The sequence below is a fragment of the Protopterus annectens genome, chromosome 3.part0, assembly GCF_019279795.1.
Source record: "Protopterus annectens isolate FY-2018-M chromosome 3.part0, PAN1.0, whole genome shotgun sequence".
In the NCBI taxonomy this organism is placed as follows: domain Eukaryota; kingdom Metazoa; phylum Chordata; order Ceratodontiformes; family Protopteridae; genus Protopterus; species Protopterus annectens.
The window spans coordinates 1,928,906,016-1,928,926,341 of NC_056731.1; the positions used below are offsets into that span (position 1 = coordinate 1,928,906,016).

The 20,326-nt window shown below is 36.8% G+C and overlaps 1 protein-coding gene across 1 annotated transcript in view; it reads left to right on the forward strand.

Moving 5' to 3' along the window:
• LOC122797191 (unconventional myosin-Id-like) overlaps nucleotides 1-20,326 on the forward strand; it is a 2,023,191-nt gene that overhangs the window by 1,262,649 nt on the left and 740,216 nt on the right. Inside the window, exon 17 of the mRNA XM_044066013.1 lies at nucleotides 1,725-1,948. Coding sequence (XP_043921948.1) covers nucleotides 1,725-1,948 — 224 coding nt within the window. The remainder of the gene's footprint in view (nucleotides 1-1,724; nucleotides 1,949-20,326) is intronic.

The window sequence follows — 20,326 nt, forward strand, 5'->3', positions numbered from 1 at the left end:
ATTCAGCTGTGCAGTAGGAAGGTGAAAGTATGAAGGAGTAAGTTTAAAAAAGTAACAGCAAGAGATGAGATGGTATAGAAAGGTAAACTAATTGTTAATGAGGAATAGGATTATGACTTGCAAGCTACAAGTGGGAGCAACAACAGACATCCTATAGGTGTGCTGTAAAAACTTACCCATTTACTGATAAGTTTGCAGAGACAACAGCAATAACACACTCTCTGGCTAGCTGAATATATAACAAAATGACATTGGCAGATATCATACAATGCATAGGTATCCACAGATACATCTGCTTCAAGTTTGATGTCAGAAGTGAAAATTCATTCCTGAGTATCCTGTTGGGATTCATTCCCTCATACATGCCCCATTGCCTCACTTCATTATCTACCTCCAGTAGTGGGAATTATTATAGCAATAACCCACGCCTGGGTGTGGGTAATGCTAAATTTACCCACGGTTGGCGTGGTTTGGTCCCGAGGCGGCCCGAGGACCAAACAAAGCCAACCGTGGGTAATTTTAGCATTACCCACACCCAGAAGTGGGTTATTGCTATTATACCATGACATTATTTAAGAAAAGAAACTGTTACTTTTCTTAAATAATGGCATAGTATAATGCCTGTTTACTGCCCTTCCGCAGATGTCTGGCATCCGCGTAGTTCTGATGTACTGCGCCTGCGCAGTACATCAGAGTTGAGCAAGCAACGGAGAAAACAAGATCTCGTTGCTTTTTTGAATGTCTCTATGTTAAATGAGTTTAACATAGCGAGACAGTTTAAAATAAGCAACGGACATCTCCGTTGCTTATTTTAAACTGTCTCGCCATGTTAAACTCATTTAACATAGCGAGACTAAAAAGCAACGGAGATCTTGCTTTCTCCGTTGCTTTAACACTGCCGCTATGTTAAATGGGTTTAACAGGGGGAGACAGCTTTAAAATAAGCAACGGAGATCTCCGTTGCTTATTTTAAAGCTGTCTCGCTATGTTAAACCCATTTAACATAGCGAGACAGTGTTTAAAAAAAAAGAGTTATACTAATGGAAAAAAGTCCGGGCGACCGGACCTTTTTCCATTAGTATAACTCGATTTACAACGGGCACGCTGGCCAATCAGCGTGCACGTTTTGGGGGGGTCATGGTATAATAAGTAACATCATTCAATGAAGACCGACTCCATCCATGTCAGAGTGTGTTTGTAATTTACTTGTATACCTGTGAAGGTTATTACTCATTTACAGAAATGTTCTTGTTCTGTCAGCATGCTGTCACTTGGTCTGGGTGATGTAAGGTTTTGTCAGCTATATTGTAGTGGGTCTGGCTGGAATATTACAGTTAAGGCTGAAATATGTCAGATCAAATCTTGCCATGTGCAACTCAAAACTAGTATGCTAGGTCAGATATATGTTTTGAACTTTACCTTCTTTTCTAAATATACTGAGGTGTCTTTAAGAGTTACATAAAATATTTTGTAAGGTAAATTAAAAAAAATTAACAGTTGGGGTGATGTTAGACACAGCATGGAATCTCATATTCCAAACTTATTCAGTTCCTTCTTGGTAGACAGGTAGATTGACAAGCTGGTGATATGTTTTAGTCTGTTATATCAGTTATTAATTTTTGAAAAATAATATTTAAAAACTGCCACTTGTCAACAAGTACATACACAGCTGTGAAACATAAAGATCCACTTGATGACTTTTTGAATAATTTGTATCTTTGTAGGTTTGGAGAGGGGCTATTGCAAGGAAACGTTACAGGCGAATGCATGCAGTTTACACCATCATGGCTTGCTACAAGCAATACAAAAATAAATCATATTTTCTGGAGGTACTGCAGCGTTTCCAGAATGTGCGCAACATGCCTGATTACGGGAAAAGCATTGAGTGGCCAGATCCACCTGCTGTCCTCCATAGGTTCCAAGAGATCACAAAGAACTTATTCCGAAGGTATAGTATGTGATGTTTTTAAATACTCAGTAATGATGATTTCTGTGAAATATTACAGGGAGTTGAAAGAGTCCAAATATATATTACAAGGTGTATCAAAAGGATATTTTGGCCTGTAGTGTATTCAATTCTTTGTCCCATTCTCTTGTTTTACTAATATACCAGCTTGTAACTCTTCAAGACTGGCAGAAATTTACTGAATAAACATCTAGTCTCTGAAATAAACAGATATTATTGGATACTGCATTTATAACCAGAAGGGTGGTAGAGAAGTTTATTTACAGCATGATGTGGGAATATGTTTTCTGACAAGATAAAGTCAAAGTCTAGATTTTAATATTGATGTTCCACACATGACCACCAAAGGTAGGAAAACATGAATAGATAGCAAAACGTCTTACTTGTAAAACATATTAACAGTAGAAATTAGAAATAAGGTATCATGGAATTTCTTCATGTAACATTTAAAGTTGTCAGCGTATAACAAATATGTTGATCTTTGAAGGCTGTTTTTTGTTGCAAGTCCTAACCAGTAATTACTAGTAGTATGAATGAATGAATGAATGAATGAATGAATGAATGAATGAATAATGAATTTGTGAATAAATAAATAATAAACAAATTATTTAACATCACTGCACAAACACTCATGTTACAGGCTGCTTATTGTCTTGGTAGTGTGACATGTAACCACATTTTAGCAATCATTGGACCAAAAAGGCAAGAGTAAACTCAAAGAGGCTCCATTTATCAAAATCATATTTTGCAGCAGAGCAATCAATAAAGTGCTTCAGTGAAATGGATACCTGTAAATTAGTCTTAGTAAAATGACATTTAACTAAAATAAAAAATAAATAAATAAATGCAACATTAAGGATTTTGTGGGAACAAAGAATGCTACATTGCTCCTGCTTGATAGAATCAACTTGTGTGTCACATGTTTGGGGAAAAGACATAGCCTATTGCAACAGTTTCACATTATGGAAACATGCATTTCATAGTCAGTTTCACATATGCATGCACAAGTGAACACAGACACACACACACACACACACACACACACACACATATGCAAATAATCATTTGTACAAAGGCACCCAGATGTACAACTTTATCACACATTTTGTAGCAAGAAGTTATGTACTCACGATAACGTTCGATGTATGAAGTCCATCTCACCTCACATTCTTACCTGTGGGTTCGGAACCGAATATCGGCTCCGACTCGGCCAAACTTTTCTAGCTCAAAGTCTTCTGTTGGCTGGGTTAAGAAGGTATCCCATGCTGCACTGCTCCATATCCCCAGATGTAGTTTGCTACGAACACCACACTCATACCCCAAGCATAACAACATCCAACTAAAGAGGAATAAACTAAAGGTGAACGGAGCTCTAAAAATCAGACCTAACCTCCAGATCCTCCAGGAAGGGGGAAGGTGGGAGGGTAAGTAAGAATGTGAGGTGAGATGGACTACATACATCGAACATTATGGTGAGTACATAACTTCTTGATGTTATACAGTCCAATCTCGCCTACATTCTTACCTGTGGGACAGCGTCCCCAGCACCTACATCCTGAGCGACTCAGAGGAAGATACTCCTGAGTACTGTGGAACCAAAGGAAGACCTGCCCCTAGATGCCACGTCCAGCTTGTAATGAGTAACAAAGGTGTGAGGAGATGCCCAGGTAGCTGCAGCACAAATATCATCCATAGACAATCTGGCCTGATAAGCTGTAGATGTAGATACAACCCAAGTAGAGTGAGCCTTGACTGGAAACTGTAGGTCTTTACCCCCTGAGGAATAAGTGAAAGAGATGCAATTTGATATCCATCTGGATAGGGTGATTTTGGAGACAGGTGACACAATTTTGTTTTCCAAAAAGGAGACAAACAGCTGATCAGATTTTCGGAGATCTTTGGTTCTTTGCAGATAGAAACGTAACTGTCTGTGTACATCCAACTGATGAAATTTAAATTCTGCCTTGTTTGAAAAATGGGGATAAAACACTGGCAACTCAATAGATTGATTAAGATTAGATATGGACACTACTTTAGGAAGAAAAGAAGGGTTTGATCTAAGAGAAACCCTGTCCTTATGAAAGATCAAGTACGGAGGTTTGATAGAAAGAGATTGAATTTCTGAAACGCGTCTGGCTGATGTGATGGCTATTAAAAAGGCAGTTTTCCAGGTCAAGAATTTTAAGTCACAGGTAGCTGCAGGCTCAAAGGGTGGTGAAGTAAGGGCTTGCAGGACAAAATTTAGATCCCAGGGCATGATCGGTTCTGAGACAGGAGGACAGAGTAACAGAGTGCCCTTCAGGAAAGCCTTACAGAGTCTGTGAGCCATCAGACTAGGCTCATTAGCAACATGAAAATTAGAAATCGCTGCCAATTGAACTTTAATGGTAGCGGACACTGAGCCCTGCTGTAAAAGCACAGACAAAAACTCCAAGACGGAAGCAATTGGAGCTGTGTAAGGGTCAATTCCTTGGGTATGAGCCCAAATAGAAAACCTCTTCCATTTGCTGGAATAAATCTTCCTAGTAGAGGGCTTATGAGAAGAAGATAAAATATGAACTACCTCAGGTGAAAAGTGATGAAGCCTAACTAATGACAGAAGTGGAGTAGCCAGGCTGTCAACTGGAGGGTCCTCAGAGAGGGGTGGAACTGTCCCGACATGTGTGTCAGTAAGTCTGGTTGTGGGTCCAGAGTCCAAGGTGTGTCCACAATGTAGGGATGGAGAAAGGGGAACCAAACTTGACGAGGCCAGTGTGGAGCAATTAGAATCATTCTGCTTCCCAAGGATTGCCCTTTCTGAATCACTTTTGATATCAAGGGAAATGGAGGGAAAGCATAAAGCAGACCGGAGGGCCAATTGTGGACTAGAGTGTCCCCGGGTGACTCCCCCTGTGGGGGGATCAGCGTGAAGTAGCTGCTGCATTTGGCATTGAGGGGGCTGGCAAAAAGGTCGCAGCAAGGCTGACCCCACCTGCTGAAGATTCATTCTGCAACTAGATGATTCAGGGACCACTCGTAAGGCATCAGAATACCTCTGCTTAGCCTGTCTGCTATCATGTTGGGCTTCCACAGAATGTGCGTTGCCACCAGAAACCGTTGGGAAGATACTGCCCACTGCCACACTTGCATGGCCTCTCTGCACAGGGGGTATGATCTGGTTCCTTCCTGCTTGTTCAGATGCCACACCACTGACATATTGTCTGAGTGTATTGCAATAGTCCCGAGAGGTAGAAAGCTCTGAAGTGCCTGCAACACAAGTAGCACCGCTGTCATCTCTAGGACATTGATATGCAGATGTATCTCGTGATCTTGCCACGTGCCTTGGACTGTCCTGCTAAGATAATGCCCCTGCACCCCATCTGGGAGGTGTCCGTGGTCACTGTGGCAACCGGGGGTGGTGGAACGAAGGGTTTTCCCCTGTCCAGCTTGTTGGTGCAAAGCCACCAACTGAGATCCTGTTTGCATCTGTCCGTGAGCAAAATAGGATGGGAAAGTGGAAGTCTCTGGAGAGACCATTGAGCAAAGAGGAGCCATTGAAGGAGCCTCATGTGCAATCTCACTAGAGGGACTAACATAATTGTTGCTGCCATAGTCTCCAGGAGTTGGAGAACCCATCTTGCCTTCGCTTTCCTTAGGGGTAGCAAGGTGTGCACCTGTTGCTGTAAGACTCTGATTCTTTCCTACAGTAGAAAGGCTCGCATTTGAACAATGTCTAGCTCTGCACCTATAAAAATGACACGCTGCGAGGGCAACAAGGCAGATTTTTCCCAGTTCAGTGTTATGCCCAACTGCTGACAGAGAGTGACAGTAGTGTCCCTGGTTTGGATTAGTGGATGCCTGGTGGGGGTGGTGAGGAGCCAGTCATCCAGATATGGAAACAATTGGAATCCTTGACGTCTCAAGTGAGTTGTCACCACCGCCATACACTTGGTGAACACCCTGGGGGCTGTGGTGAGACCAAAGGGCAGGGCTGAAAACTGAAAATGACTGGCTCCCAGCCGGAAGCGTAGGTGATTCCTGGATGCACTGTCCATTTTGATATGGTAGTAAGCATCCTTGCGGTCGATGGAGCACATCCATACTTCTTTTCCCAACAATGGGGGAATTGAGTGTAGTGTGACCATACGGAACGTGGACTTTTGCACATAGTTGTTCAGTTGGCTGAGATCTAATATGGGTCTCGGGTCCCCTGTTCTTTTTGGCACCAAAAAGAATCTTGAGTAAGTCCCTAATCCGATCTGGTCTGAGGGGACATGCTGGATGACTCCTTTTTCTAGCAGCTTTGAAACCTCTGAAGCTGCGTGATCCCTTTGACTGGGTGGAACATCTGGGAGTTTTCTGATTGGAGGGGGATCTGACGAAAAGGGGATGACATAACCTCCGGAAATTATTCGTAATACCCATCGGTCCTGGGTGATGCTTTGCCAGGCTTCCGGGTATAACGATATTCGACCCCCGACTGGCTCCGGAAATGCACAGTCAGGCATCCCATCAGGAACGATGGTAGGGAGAGCCACAAAAGGAATCGAGGTCTCCCGAATTGCGGGGGCCCCCCTCTGCCTCTAAGGTGGCATCTCCCTGAATAACCTCCCCCTCCTCTGCCTCTGGAGGGGGGCTCACCTTGTGCACTGGGAAAAAACCTGTGTGATTTTTTGAACCACATCTTCCCGACCCTCTGGGCCTTGGGGTAAGCCCTAGAGGGAAAGGAAAAATGGACCCCTAGAGCAGTCAGAGTCTTTCCCTCTTGCTCGCACCTGGTGAGGGTGTCTTTCACCTTGGTTCCGAACAAAGAAGAACCACTTCAAAACATTACTAAAAGCAGACCTAAAAACATGCTGGCTATGCCCTTGCAACTCCCACTCTAATATCATCCACCCCATCCAACCACTACCTTTTTTTCCACTCCACTAACTACCTTGATTATAGCAAGCTCAGATGCTCATAAGCCTAGTACTTAATATATAGCAGGAACTTCTCATTGTAACATTTGTTAATATCTGTTATGTACTTCACAGATAAAGATTCTAGTTGTCTACTGATGTATTATGTTCTTCATCTATAAATATGCTGTAAGTAATTGCTATGTTAAATTGTTAATCGCTATGTAATCCAATGTAACTACTGTCTGTTTATTTTAACTGTGGAGCTTTTCTCCCCGGGCCTCCGCTGAAAATGGACCTACATCCAGTCGGACACTCCCGGTCAACAAATTTAAATAAATAAATAAAATAAATAAAATCAAAGGGAGCATCAGTGAAAGAAGACTTGAAGGCCTCTGTGAAATGACAAAGGTACATCCAGGCTTGCCTCCTAAGGGCAACTCCTGAGCTTGCTGCCCTACTCGCTCACTCGGCTGTATATGAAATGAGCCGCATGGAGGAGTTAATGACGGAATTGAGGGTAGACACCTGGGTGTTAACCATCTGGGCCACCACCTCAGGAACGTTACCTGTGAGAGTATCTCCTAACTACTTGAGGAGATCTCTCTGGAGCCGATTAAAATGAGACAGGTAGTTCAGCGACCGTAAGGTAAAGGTTGACGAGAGGGTACGCTTCCCATACTGGTCCATGGTCCTAGACTCCTTATTAGGAGGATGGATGGAGGAAGAAGTCTCGGATAATTCCTTCTGAGTGGCAGCTGACACCACCATGGCATCCACAGGGATTCCTTTGGACAAAAACTCCTTACCCGTGGGAGCAGACAGAAATTTATTGCGTCTCCAGGGTATTGGTTCCACAGAATCAGGGTTCTCCCACACCCTCTGACAAATTAAATCCAGGAGCTCAATGAAGGGTGGGGACACCCAGGAGGCAGAGGGCTGAGCACCAAAGGCCTTCAGGAAGACCGGGTCCTCCTCGGAGGGGGCTTTGCACAGCCAGTCACCTCTTTGTTTCAATATCTCCAGGATGTCGGAGAAAGAAACATCATCAGAGGATGACTTGGGGGACCCCTCCAATTCCTCGAGGTCAGTATCTGAGGTGAGAGACTCATCCTGGGAGTCTATGTGCTTCCTCTTGCATGTTTTCTTTCTAGGGGGCTCCTCAAGCAAAAGCTGTGAGGGGCCCTCAGAAACTTGGGGACCACTCATGGGGGTAACCCTAGGCCTTGTGGCTCCGCTGTCTACAGATAGGTGATGATCAGAGGCTCTCACCGGAGTGGTAGAGGACAGAATGACCGACCCGCATGATGTGGCTGAAGATATGGCCAGCGCACTCTGCATGGCCTCAAAGGCTGGCCCCCCTGAGTCCGAGGACCGGCCAGCCTCTGAGACCATGACAGGAGTCGGGGTTCCATGAGCCGAGGCACCGAGTGGGAGACTAGGAACGGAAAGGTGTCCCGAGGTGTCCCCCTTGGGCCCGACTGAAGAATCCCGAGTACCAAATCCCGTGGACGGCGCTGATGGGATTGGAGCTGATGTCGGCACCGATAAGCCCGGAGGGGCCTTCCTCAGAAGGGACACACACTAAGACGACTAGGGCTAAAAACCTCTAACTAAGTTTTAGACCCAACTCGCATACAGAACAAGGAAGACAGACACTAAAACCTCTAATTCAAATGGTTTTAGATAGCAGAAAACAAACACAGGGACGAGTAAGGGGACAGACTAGGTCCTCTAACTGAAACTTGCCTAGCCCGTTGGAACAGCTAGTGGGATACCACAAAAAACAATCACACTACAGATTATACCCAAAAAACACCAAATAGAAATAGCTATTAAAATAGCTTTTGTTTGTAACAAATTCTCTCAAGAAGAAGATGAAAAAAAGAACTTAGCCACAGCCAAGAGCGAGACCACATCCGAGCTACACGAGCAGCAAACGAGATCTGGGTATATGGAGCAGCGCAGCATGGGATAACTTCTTAGCCCAGCCAATAGAAGACTTCAAGCTAGAAAAGTTTGGCCGAGTCGGAGCCGATATTCGGCTCCGAACCCACGAGTAAGGATGTAGGTGAGATTGGACTACATAACATCACAAATTTATTTTTTTAATTTGGTTGTAAAATGACAGATAAATCAATTATAAAACAAACAAATAACTATTTACATAAGTCCACAGTTGATCAGTACATCAATGTTATACATATTAACAACTATTAATATTTTCCAAGCAAGTCTTTAAGTTTAAGCCAAGATTTATATAACTATGTAATATTAGATGTTCTCATCTTTATAGTATGCAATTCTCACTGCTGCAAACAATTTTGCCATGCTAATAAATTCAATACTAGAGGGGGTAACTTTACTTTTCCAATTTTTAATAATTATTTTTCTGGCTATAGCAAGAATATATCAAAGAAGAGCCCCTTGGGTTTTTGGGATTATCTCAGGAATTGGAGCATTTAGAAATATTACACCTATTTAACCACATAGCTTGAATGACATTACAAGTTTCTTTCCAAAAAGGGGAGCTGACTTCTCATTTATATACCATATGTATCCAATCAGCTATTATCTCAGAATAGCATATCCAGCATTTAATTCTATTTGATTTTTACATAATTGTAGCTTTGGCAGGATTGACAAACGCTCTGTGTAAGGATTTCCAAGTAAAAATTTTCCAACATAATGAAGAATTTATCTATAGATTTTAATATTATTTTCTTGTATTCTTCAGAGAAGTTTTCATTATTAATTTTTGAGCAATATTTCCAATAGAAATTGTCCAAATATGTGAAATCTAACAAATAATTTATGAATTTGTGACAAATATGATTTATTTTTCTTTGGATTATTATTGATATTTATTAAGAATTCCAATAATTACTGGAATCAATTTCTGATCTAGGCTAAACATCTTATTTATCTCTGTGTTCACAAAGTCTCTAAATATGTGTGTGTGTGTGTGTGTGTGTGTGTGTGTGTGTGTGTGTGTGTGTGTGTGTGTGTATATATATATATATATATATATATATATATATATATATATATATATATATATATATACACACATATATATATATATATATATATATATATATATATATCAGTACAATGTAAGAATTGATGACAATAAATTAAGTTACTTTGTTGTTTCAATACTAACATTTTGTTAAAGTTATGAGTTTCTAAGCAGTCATTTGTATATGCAGTTGGAAACATAGAGCATATTAAGTCTTTAATACAGTGGTTAGAATATGTGAACTTTTTGAAAGAGGAAATTATGTTATTTAAATAGTGAATTTGAGAAGAGTGTGTAATTCTATTTATGCAAAAATCTTTTAATAACCAGATAAAACTATTAGTGACTATTTTTTATGACTGATTGTGATATATTTATTATTTACTAATAATATTTATTGATATATCTGTTTCCATTTTGAATCATAAGATGCATTTATCTATAACACTATAACATTTACAATTGTTGAAGTAACATACAATTGAATATCAGGGAATTCTATTGCACCATCATTCCAACATTTTCTGTGCCAGTGAAAGGAAACACTTCTTTTATTAGGATGCCAAAAAATTAAGTAGAATATTATTTATCTTCTTCATCACTTTTTTGGTGAATATAGTACTAAATATTGTAAGACAATATTTTAGTGAGAATTACCATCTTAATAAGCATTAACTGTTCTTCCATGGTAAAGATGAATTTGTTCCTCTTTGTGACTAAACTTAAAATTTTATCAACAACCTATTTAAAGTGTGTTTGCATAATTTCTTTACTATAATGGGTATAGCAATGTATTTTATTTGATTGCTATTCCAATTGAAGTTAGAATCCTTTTGTATGATTATTTTTTATTAATTAATAATGTACTTGTTTTATTATGATTAAATCTTGAGTTTGAGATTTCTTCAAACTGACTCAGAAGTAATTACAAGTTCTAATGAATTTTCTATATTTCCTATAGTTAGGAAAATATTATCAGGAAAGAGTTGAATCTTTAGTTCAATATCTTCTTTTATTTTGATACCATTAATATTCTTATTGGATCTAATACTATTAGCAAAGGGTCCCATAGCTAATGGAAAAAATAAAGGTAATAATGGACAGTGTTGTTTTGTGCCTTTTTGTAATTTAAAGGTATTAGAAAGAAAGAACCTATTTTAACATAAGTACAATAATTATTGTATAACTCAGAAATTAATGCAATTATCTGAGGTGAGAAATTATACACTTTAAGTGTTGTAAGTAGGTACGACCAATTAACTGAGTCAAAAAGCCTTATCTAAATTGAGACGAATGATAGAAAGTTATTTTTTATTTTTATTTGCATAGTCTATTAATGTATGCATTCTTATTATATTATCCTGCACTTGTCTATTGAAATTAAGTACAGTTTGTTCATTGTTAATTAGTTTAGGTATAAGTAAATTAATTCTATTAGCTAAAATGGACATGAACATCTTATAGTCCACATTTAAAAGTAAAATGGGTCTGTATGATGAACACTTTGTAGGATCCTTATCTTGTCTTAAAATATGTGATATAAAGGAATATTTCCATGATGGGAGACTTCATCATTCTCTATAGACCTTATCTAATATCTTAACTGCATCATCCAGTAGTGTTGTATATAGTTCTGGTATAAGAACAAATAAACCCAGTGCCTTATTATTTTTTTACTTTTTTATTTGATCTTTTATTTCTGTTAAAGTGAATGGTCTATCGATTTATTTAATTTGTTCAGTTGTTATTTTATTATTTATATTTTCCCTTAGAAAAGTTTCAGCTATATCATCATTATCTAGGTTATTTGCATTCTCATTTATATTTTCATAAAATATTTTAAAGCCCTCAAGAATACCATTAATATCAGTTCTTCTTTCTTTTTTATTTTTCTTTGATATGATTTAGTTTATTCATTTTCTTTGATCTAAGAGCAGGTTTATGCAAGCTTAAATGGTTTAGTAAATATACCTGAACTTGTTTTTCTAGGTTTATTGAAACTTTATGATTTAGAATTTCAACATATTTTATATTTAAAATATATTTAAATTTTTAATTTTAGACTGACTGATAATGTCATTTAATTTTAGCTTTAACTTTAGTGTGTCTATTTTGGCCTGTACTGTCTTCAGTTCTTTGTCCCATTCTCTTGTTTTACTAATTTTCCAGCTTATAACTCTTCCATTTAAGCAAGGCTTTAGTGAATCCCACAGGACACTGTCAGATACTTCACCATTCATGTTTATTGCTAGGAAATATTTGATCTCTTTAACATACCAATCCTTGAATCATTTTATTTTAATAATGTACTCTGGTCATCTCCTGTGATGTATTAAATTGTCAGTTTTTAAAATAATATTAAAGATTATAGCATTATGGCCTTTTAATAGACATGAAATCATTGGAACTTCTCTGACATGCGATAACAGATTATTTGAGACAAAATTTGTTTGCGTTCCATATCTGTATGAATAATGGGTAAATTGAAGTGAGTTTGTTTTCCTTAGCTCATATATATCATTTAAATTCATTAGATTTAAAAAATATGTTAAGTGTTTGGCTGAAGATGTGATTCTCAGCTTTCTATCTGCAGTGGAATCTTTGATAAAATACAATTAAAATCACCAGCCATTATGACTTCACCTTTCATGTAATAGGGTATAGTGTCTAAGTATTTTTTGCATCTTCAGCTCTAACCCCCTGGAATCCAATAAGAGTTCACTAATGTATATAGTTTTGTGCACCACTCAATTATAGCAATGCTTAATATACCATTTTTATCAAAAGGTATCTTTTACTTCAGGCATTACTGGTGAGTTCTTCCATAAAATCAGGGTGGCTCTTCTTTTAGTTCAAAAGCCAGAACCTGCTAAAAACCAAATAATTCTTTCCTGAAAGTATATTTACATCTTTATTAAGTAAATGTGTTTCCTGTAGAAATAGTATTTGAGCTTTATGTAATTGAAAGTATTTGAACAGACTCCCCCTCTTTACTGGATTATTCAGTCCATTAATATTAATAGATATGCATTTAAAATCAGACATTTATATAAGAGAGAAAGAAGCCCAGGTATAATGAAATCACATTTATGTACAGAACATATTATTTACATTATATATAACAGAATGAACTCTTCAGCTGTGGACAAAACTTTTAAAACAAATAAAAGCTTACCTAATGATATAACCCTAAAACATTCTACCATTGAATAACATACTGCCAGTTTGCTGAAAAAGAAGAACAAGCTACCTCTCAAACTCTCAGACTAGCTCATGCTTCTGATTCATATTAATGTGTCTCATATTTTTGGTATGCATCATCCTAAAAACATCCATCAGTGAGTTATTATGAATGAGCCAATTACCTCATGTGAGAATCAAACCCTGCACTCTGTGCTTATAAGGTGAACACCCTAACCACTATGCCAATATCCCACCCTTGTACACATATTTGTATTCTTTAACTATATACATATTTACTTTACTTATTGTGATCTCTTTTTATTTCTGTTTGTATACTATGTCTTGTATTATATTCTTGGGTTTTATATTTTAGCTATAATCCTAGTGTAGCATATCATGTAATAAAATGTTTCTATTTAACGTTATATATTTGATACTCTTTAATCTAGAACTACTGTTAAAATCAGTCCTATTTCTTCCTTAAATGTTGCAATTGTAACTGAACAAACATCTGAAAATCTTCCCTTTTAAGATTCAAGCTTTCCATAATAAATTGTTCTGAGATACTAAGTTTTGTTTTCATTAAAAAGAGACAACAGAGAAATTCAATCTTACTTTTTTATCATGTGCCATTCTATAGGCTAGTATATAAACTATCCTTTTGGTATACTGCAGTGGTTTAGAATGCAATGCACTGTGTTTTGTTTATTATCTAACTTGTATTCATTGACATCTTAGCATATACTTTAAAATATTATGATTATTTACTTTTAGACAGGAAGAAGTAACCTGGACAATTCATAGGATTTTCAGAACTCCTGCAGGATCACAAAAGTGCTCATGATTTTAATTAAGCTGCTTCAAGATAGTCCTCATGACAAGGGCTTGGAAATGAATAGTTTTTCAGGCACAATTCACACAAAAACATTCACAAATGAATCTAAACCACCTCTACATTGTACATCAATCCCTCAAACACTTATAAACCACTAAGAAAAACAACAAACACATTTTAAAGTATGTTAACCATTAAAAAGCTATTGTATTTAAAGAAATAACATTTAATGATTCAGAAAGCATTGTTTGTATGAGATGTTTAATATAAAGCAAATTGTCATTTTTTAAAGGAGACAGCATATAAACTTGCATTAAAAGAATGACAGTAATGCGTGATCCAAGTTTAACTTGTAAAAGTGGCAATGTTACAATAATTATTTGATAACATTCCAATAATAACATATATGTAAGAAACTATATTTTTATACTTTGTTTATAACATGGCATAACTTTCCTGGGTGTATTCAGATGTATGTAATAACTGACAGTGGCTTAGAATGTAATTCACTGTCTTTTGCTTATTATCTAACTTGTATTCTTTGACATCTTAGCATCTTAGCATATGATTCAAAATATTACGATTATTTACTTTTAGACAGGAAGAAGTAACCTGGACAGTTCTTAGAAATTTCAGAACTCCCTCAACATCACAAAAGTGCCCATGACTCTAAGTTGTTTCAAGCTGGTTTTCATGATAAGGGCTTGAAAACGAATAGTCCATCAGTTACAATTCACACAAAAATGCTTGCAAGTAAATCCAAGCCACCTGCACACCACACATCAATTCCTCAAACCCTCCAAACCACCAGAAAACCAACAAAAAAGATCAGAAAGTATCCCAATCACTAAAAAGCCATTGCATTCATAGAAATATATAATTAGAAAAGACATGCATCTGGCACATTTCTCCCCAGGCCTCTGCTGCAAATTGGCTCATTCCGAGTTGGACTTTCCCTGTAAACACATGTTAATAAATAATAAAATAAAAATAACATTTAATTATTAAGCAAGCAGTATTTGTATAAGATGTTTAATATAAAGCAGACTGTCATTTTTTAAAGGAAACATAGCATATAAACTTGCATTAAAAGAATGACAGTTATGTGTGATCCAGGTTTAACATTGTAAAATTGTGAATGTTACTGTAATTATTTGATGTAACTCCAATAGTAACTTTTATATATGTAAAAAGCTATATTTTTTATACTTTGTTTATAAGAGAACATGTTTTTTCTGGGTAATATTGCATGTCGAGTATGCTATCAATAGCAAACTACTGGCCCATTTTAAAAAGCCAGAATGTAACTTAATATGCATCTTTCGTGTCATTTGTTGCACCTTGTACTATATTTAATAGTACATTACTCCACCATTACAAAATGTATTTATTTATGTATTGTCATTTGTTAACTGGGTTGGTCCAACTGAGCCAATGGCCAATTTTCAGTAGAGACTGGAGGAGAAAAGCTCCAAATACAATCATTCAAGAAAGAAATTACATCCCAATTATACAACAAAAAATAACATTAGTTTTGTACACGTTTTTGAGTAAATATGTGTATATATATATAATATATATATATATATATATATATATATATATATATATATATATATATATATATATATACACACACACAGTGCCAACATGATAGTTTCCATGCAAAGTAGAAGAAGACTATATTATTTACAAGTAGTGGGAGTCAGTATGTTTTGCTATGAAGAAGGGCAAGAAGAGAGGAAGAAGAAGGATGGTGAGAAGAAGGTAAGTAGGATCAGGTTGGTGCTAGGCAGGGACAAGACCAGGTGTTCTATAGGTAGTGCTTCAGGGCATGTTTGAATTGAGACTTATGGGGGATACTTCTTATATTATGAGGAAGGGAGTTCCAGGAGTGAGCTACTGAGTATGTATATGATGGATTGCCAATATTTTTTGATGGTTTGTAGATGTCTAGAAGCTGTTTGTCTGATGAACAGAGTTGATGTTGGGAGTTATATTGTGATACAATATTAGAGATAGAGGGGCAGGAAGTGGGGTTAAAAAGAATCAAGTGTATTATGTGCAGTTGTGGAAGGAGAAGTTGCTTTGGGAATTCAAGATTTAAGGGCAAGGCAGTGGTGTGCTTTATAGGGGAGCTTAGTCACAAATTTAGCTATTTTATTATAGGTTTGTTTTAGTTTGCTGAGAATAGACGACTGAAGGTTTGTAAGGACTGGGGCTGCATACAGAAGACTGGGTAAAAAATATCAGAAAGTGTGCCACCTAAGATATATTTCATCATAATAACGTTTAACTTTTAATAAAATGAATTGTTTAACCTTTTAAACTCTAAATGAAAATAAGTGGCTTTAATTTCTTATATAGCTAAAAGAATCAAACTCTAACGTGTAAAAAAGGGGACTAGTAACGATTGGAAGTAGGGAAAGAAAGAAATTAATGATTTACCTTGTAAAAAGTAATATTCAGCACGTGTTCATAAGTATTCAAGCACTTCTTTAAATTAGTAAGAATTCATAACCATGAAATACTTTGATTTTCATCTGTCCTTCAGCTTTTTACTGTTTTTGTCTATTATTAACCAACCATCTCTTGTTGCATTTCTCATCAAAGAAGTTGATAGATTATAGTCCATTTCTTCTGGGGTTTTTTTCTAAGATTTTATTTTTCTGTATAAAGTCCATTACATCTTCCAAGGTGTTAAATATCTTCTTTCCTTCTGGAAGGCAAATCCTTATTTTTGCTGGAAACAAGATTTGTGCTTTAATATTGTTTTTCTTTAAGCTTTTAACATGTGGCATGCATGCTTTTCTCTTTGGCATCACTAATATTGAGCAGTCATTCTCAAATCTTATAGTATTTTCTTTCATTTTGACTGGATAATTAGTCCATGCAGCTTTTAAGACTAAATCCTTATCTTGACTTCAGAAAACTCTCACGATCAGTGACCTTGGTGAAGGTGTTTTTTTAAAGATGAGTTAGAAAAGGATCTATTTGTTCTTTTGATGCCAAAGGAAAAAGCTTCATGTAAGTTCAAAGTTTTAGGCAGCCAGGTATTAAGGAATTGTATCATACTGTCTCCCCTCTTCTTTTTCAGGAATCCCATAAATCCTGATGTTATTCCTTTTTAATCTATTCTCTAAGTCTTCTATTTTATTCATGGAAGAAGTTGTTTTGTTTCAGAAGAAATTCAGTGTTTTTCTCATTTTCAAGTACTCTTCCATCAAAATCAGACATTGCCTCTTCTGTGCTCGAGATTTGTGATGATTGTTGTTTAAGAGATTCACTCAGCACTTCAGCTTGTTTTTTACATTCCTCTTTAAAATTGTCCATTTTGCTTTCTAATTTATCCCTCTTTACAGATAACTTACTACTAATGCTATTCAGTATAGCCTGTATGTCTTTTCTCATAGTACTGTCCTGTACACTGGGTGCAGAGTGGCTCATTCTGAGACAATTAGTTATTTCTACTATTCTTGGCAGTTCCATACTTGTTATTTTTGTAGTAAATCTTTCCACAGATGTTCAACTATAAATCCATCAAGTTTTGAAATGTTCCATTTGCATTTTTTAGTAAAAATCTTGTCAGAGATGTTAAAATGAAGCAGAGCTAAAAATAGCGCTGTTAACTGCTCACCATCTTGGCCACACCCCCTCTAGAACACAAATTGTTAGGCTCACTACAGCATATAAAGAATTCTCTGTGTTACATCTTTCACACTGTTCCACCTTTAGTAAATTACTTAAGTAAAATCCTGATATCTTTCATTTGAAACAGTTCTCACAAATCTCTGTTGCTTTGATAAACCTCCAGTTTTATTTTACCTAGATATTTCTAAAACCTTAAAGTGTAATGTATCATTCACACTATGTAATACAGTTTGAAAACGTCATTATTAAGTACCTTGTACTACAGACTCAACTTTTCAGAATTTTAATACAGAACCTTATGTAGCTTTCACCAGCGAATGCTGCTGTTTACCCACAAGGCCTTGCAACATCTCATTTGACAATAGTCCTTTCCCCATGCAGTAAATAAAAGCAAACCGTGTCTTGCTTGGACCTGAATTGGGTAGGTATCTTACAGCTGAGCCACATAAGCTGATTCAGGTCAGTTTTCTGTTATCTACTTACAAGGACACGGGAACATAAAGGTCATACTTTTCAGGCAGTCACTTGAATTTCCTTCATATAAGTAACACTTTCTCTTTATTTAATATTTTTTTTCTTTTTGGCATTCCTTATGATAAAGACTAAATATTTTCACACAGGACTTGCAGTGCCTGAACACTATGAGTAATGATTATTTTAATGTCCTGTAAGTTATAAGTCTTACGTATGGCAGTGGTAGCATTAAATTTTGGGGGAAATTAACACTGACTTTGTAGTCTTTCTTTAACTATCTTACCACAAAACCAGTGCAATATAATTATTTTATACAGAGCACTATATAAAATACCAACACAACACTGACTGGGAGCTTTTGTTATATGCCCTAATCTCTGTACCATGCGGCAGTTCACATGCATTTCTGTTAAATCAGCCTAACAAGCACTGCTGTGCATCCATGAGTCATACTACAGCTGGACCGGCGTAGCATTCACAAGTCCATCATGGCCCAGGTGCTGCAGGTGAATCCGGTGTGATACTCAGAGTCAGTAACCGCAGAGTGTCATACCACATCCACCAGGTTTTGTGAGATTGCATTAGCCATTCACTTCCACCTTCCTGAGTTGTCTCTTCAAGGGTCTAAGGTTATCTAATTCATATCCAGGTCTTCTTTTCATCACTCTGTATGTGACAGCTGAAAAAAGGCAGAACGGAATTAATAAGTAATGCAAGCTCCATGACAGGCACCAGCACCAGCTAGCAGATCACCTTGCATCAAAGTTTCTGGTAAACAAGTACATGATGAAAATAATCTCAGCAAGCTCTCTCGAATAAGTATTGTTTTAACAAATAAATAAATTATTATATAACAAATAAATAAATTTGAAAACATGGAATTATCAATTATTTCCCTTCTTATGTTAAAAATTCCATGTTAGACTATCATTTTATTACAGTAATACTTTATACAGTGGCAGATATTGTGACCTCTTAGAATGATATTCATTTTCCCTAGCAGAACAAATATATGCAGTACAGCTAGAGTTAATTATTTCAAGTCTTTAGTGTCATTTTTTTCTAGTTAGGAAGGTATGAGCCTTTTACTGAAACCAGAGTACTTTCTTGCTTTTTCCAGGAGAAATGCTTTGTTGTCATCTTACAAAGTCTTGTAGGTAAGACAGGATAAGCTCTTCACCGACAAGAGTATCTAAATGGGGTGGCAGGAAGTGATGCTGGATGATTTTTGTTGCTTCAGGCACAAATATAAGTTTGTTAACCATAACCTGCACAGGTATATCAGACATCTTTGTTAACAGGCATATGAGGACCTCATCTCTAGTCCTATGAATTTTCCATTTTATGACAGCTCATGGACTACACAGACTATGTAGCTCTTGTTCTGTTTTGCTTGATTTGCCTCCTCAAAGATGAGGCATGACCTATGACTACAGTATACAAAACAGACCTACATCCTCAGGTACAAAACTTATGAATTTTTTGATTTTGTGTGAAGTCAGCATGTGAGTCTACTGCATTCTTCTTATTTTTGCTTTCAAAGCTGTTGGAACCAAAGAAAGATATACATTTCAATCTTCAAAACACAAATCTTTCTTTCAGGCAAACTCGGTATCCCTTGAGGGGGCAACTCAGCAGCCGAAAGGGAACTAATATAACTTTATTTTCATAGTCTCATCTTTCATCTTCTTCATCCCTTCATTCACAGACTGTATAGCAATCTTTGCCAGGATATTGTTTGAAACATAAAATGAAGTGGAATTTAAATGGCAAATACAATGTCCTTTCTTAAAGATGGCAACTTCCAAGCTAGTGAAACAAGTTCCTTTATCAAACAGAAGCATGTTATATATCATGAAAGCATATATCATACATACTTAAACATTGCTTTCCCAAAGAGTGAGCCAGCAAAAGCCATATGCAGTCTAAAACCATTACTATTAAGGCTATTTGCAGGAGTTTAAATGTGTATTTACTGGCAATTAAGTATTTGCTTTACATTCATCATATAGTTTTACTTCTTTGTCCACATCCTGATCTGTGCTAGTCCATCATGTATATTAGCTACTTAAACCTTTCATTCTGGGTCTATCTAGATGAACTTGATGCAATGTTTTTAGTATTATAGAAAGACTTTGCAGTGGAACCATGATTCTAGACCCACATCGTTACTCATGTCTCATACTCAAGTACAGTTTCCTGAAATATAATGGCTTAAACTTGTCTTACATACAAATACAAAAACTTTGGGCATAGTCAATAATGCCCGTGTAGCTTGCCAATAAACCAAAACAGTCGCACCCATAATAAGTGCT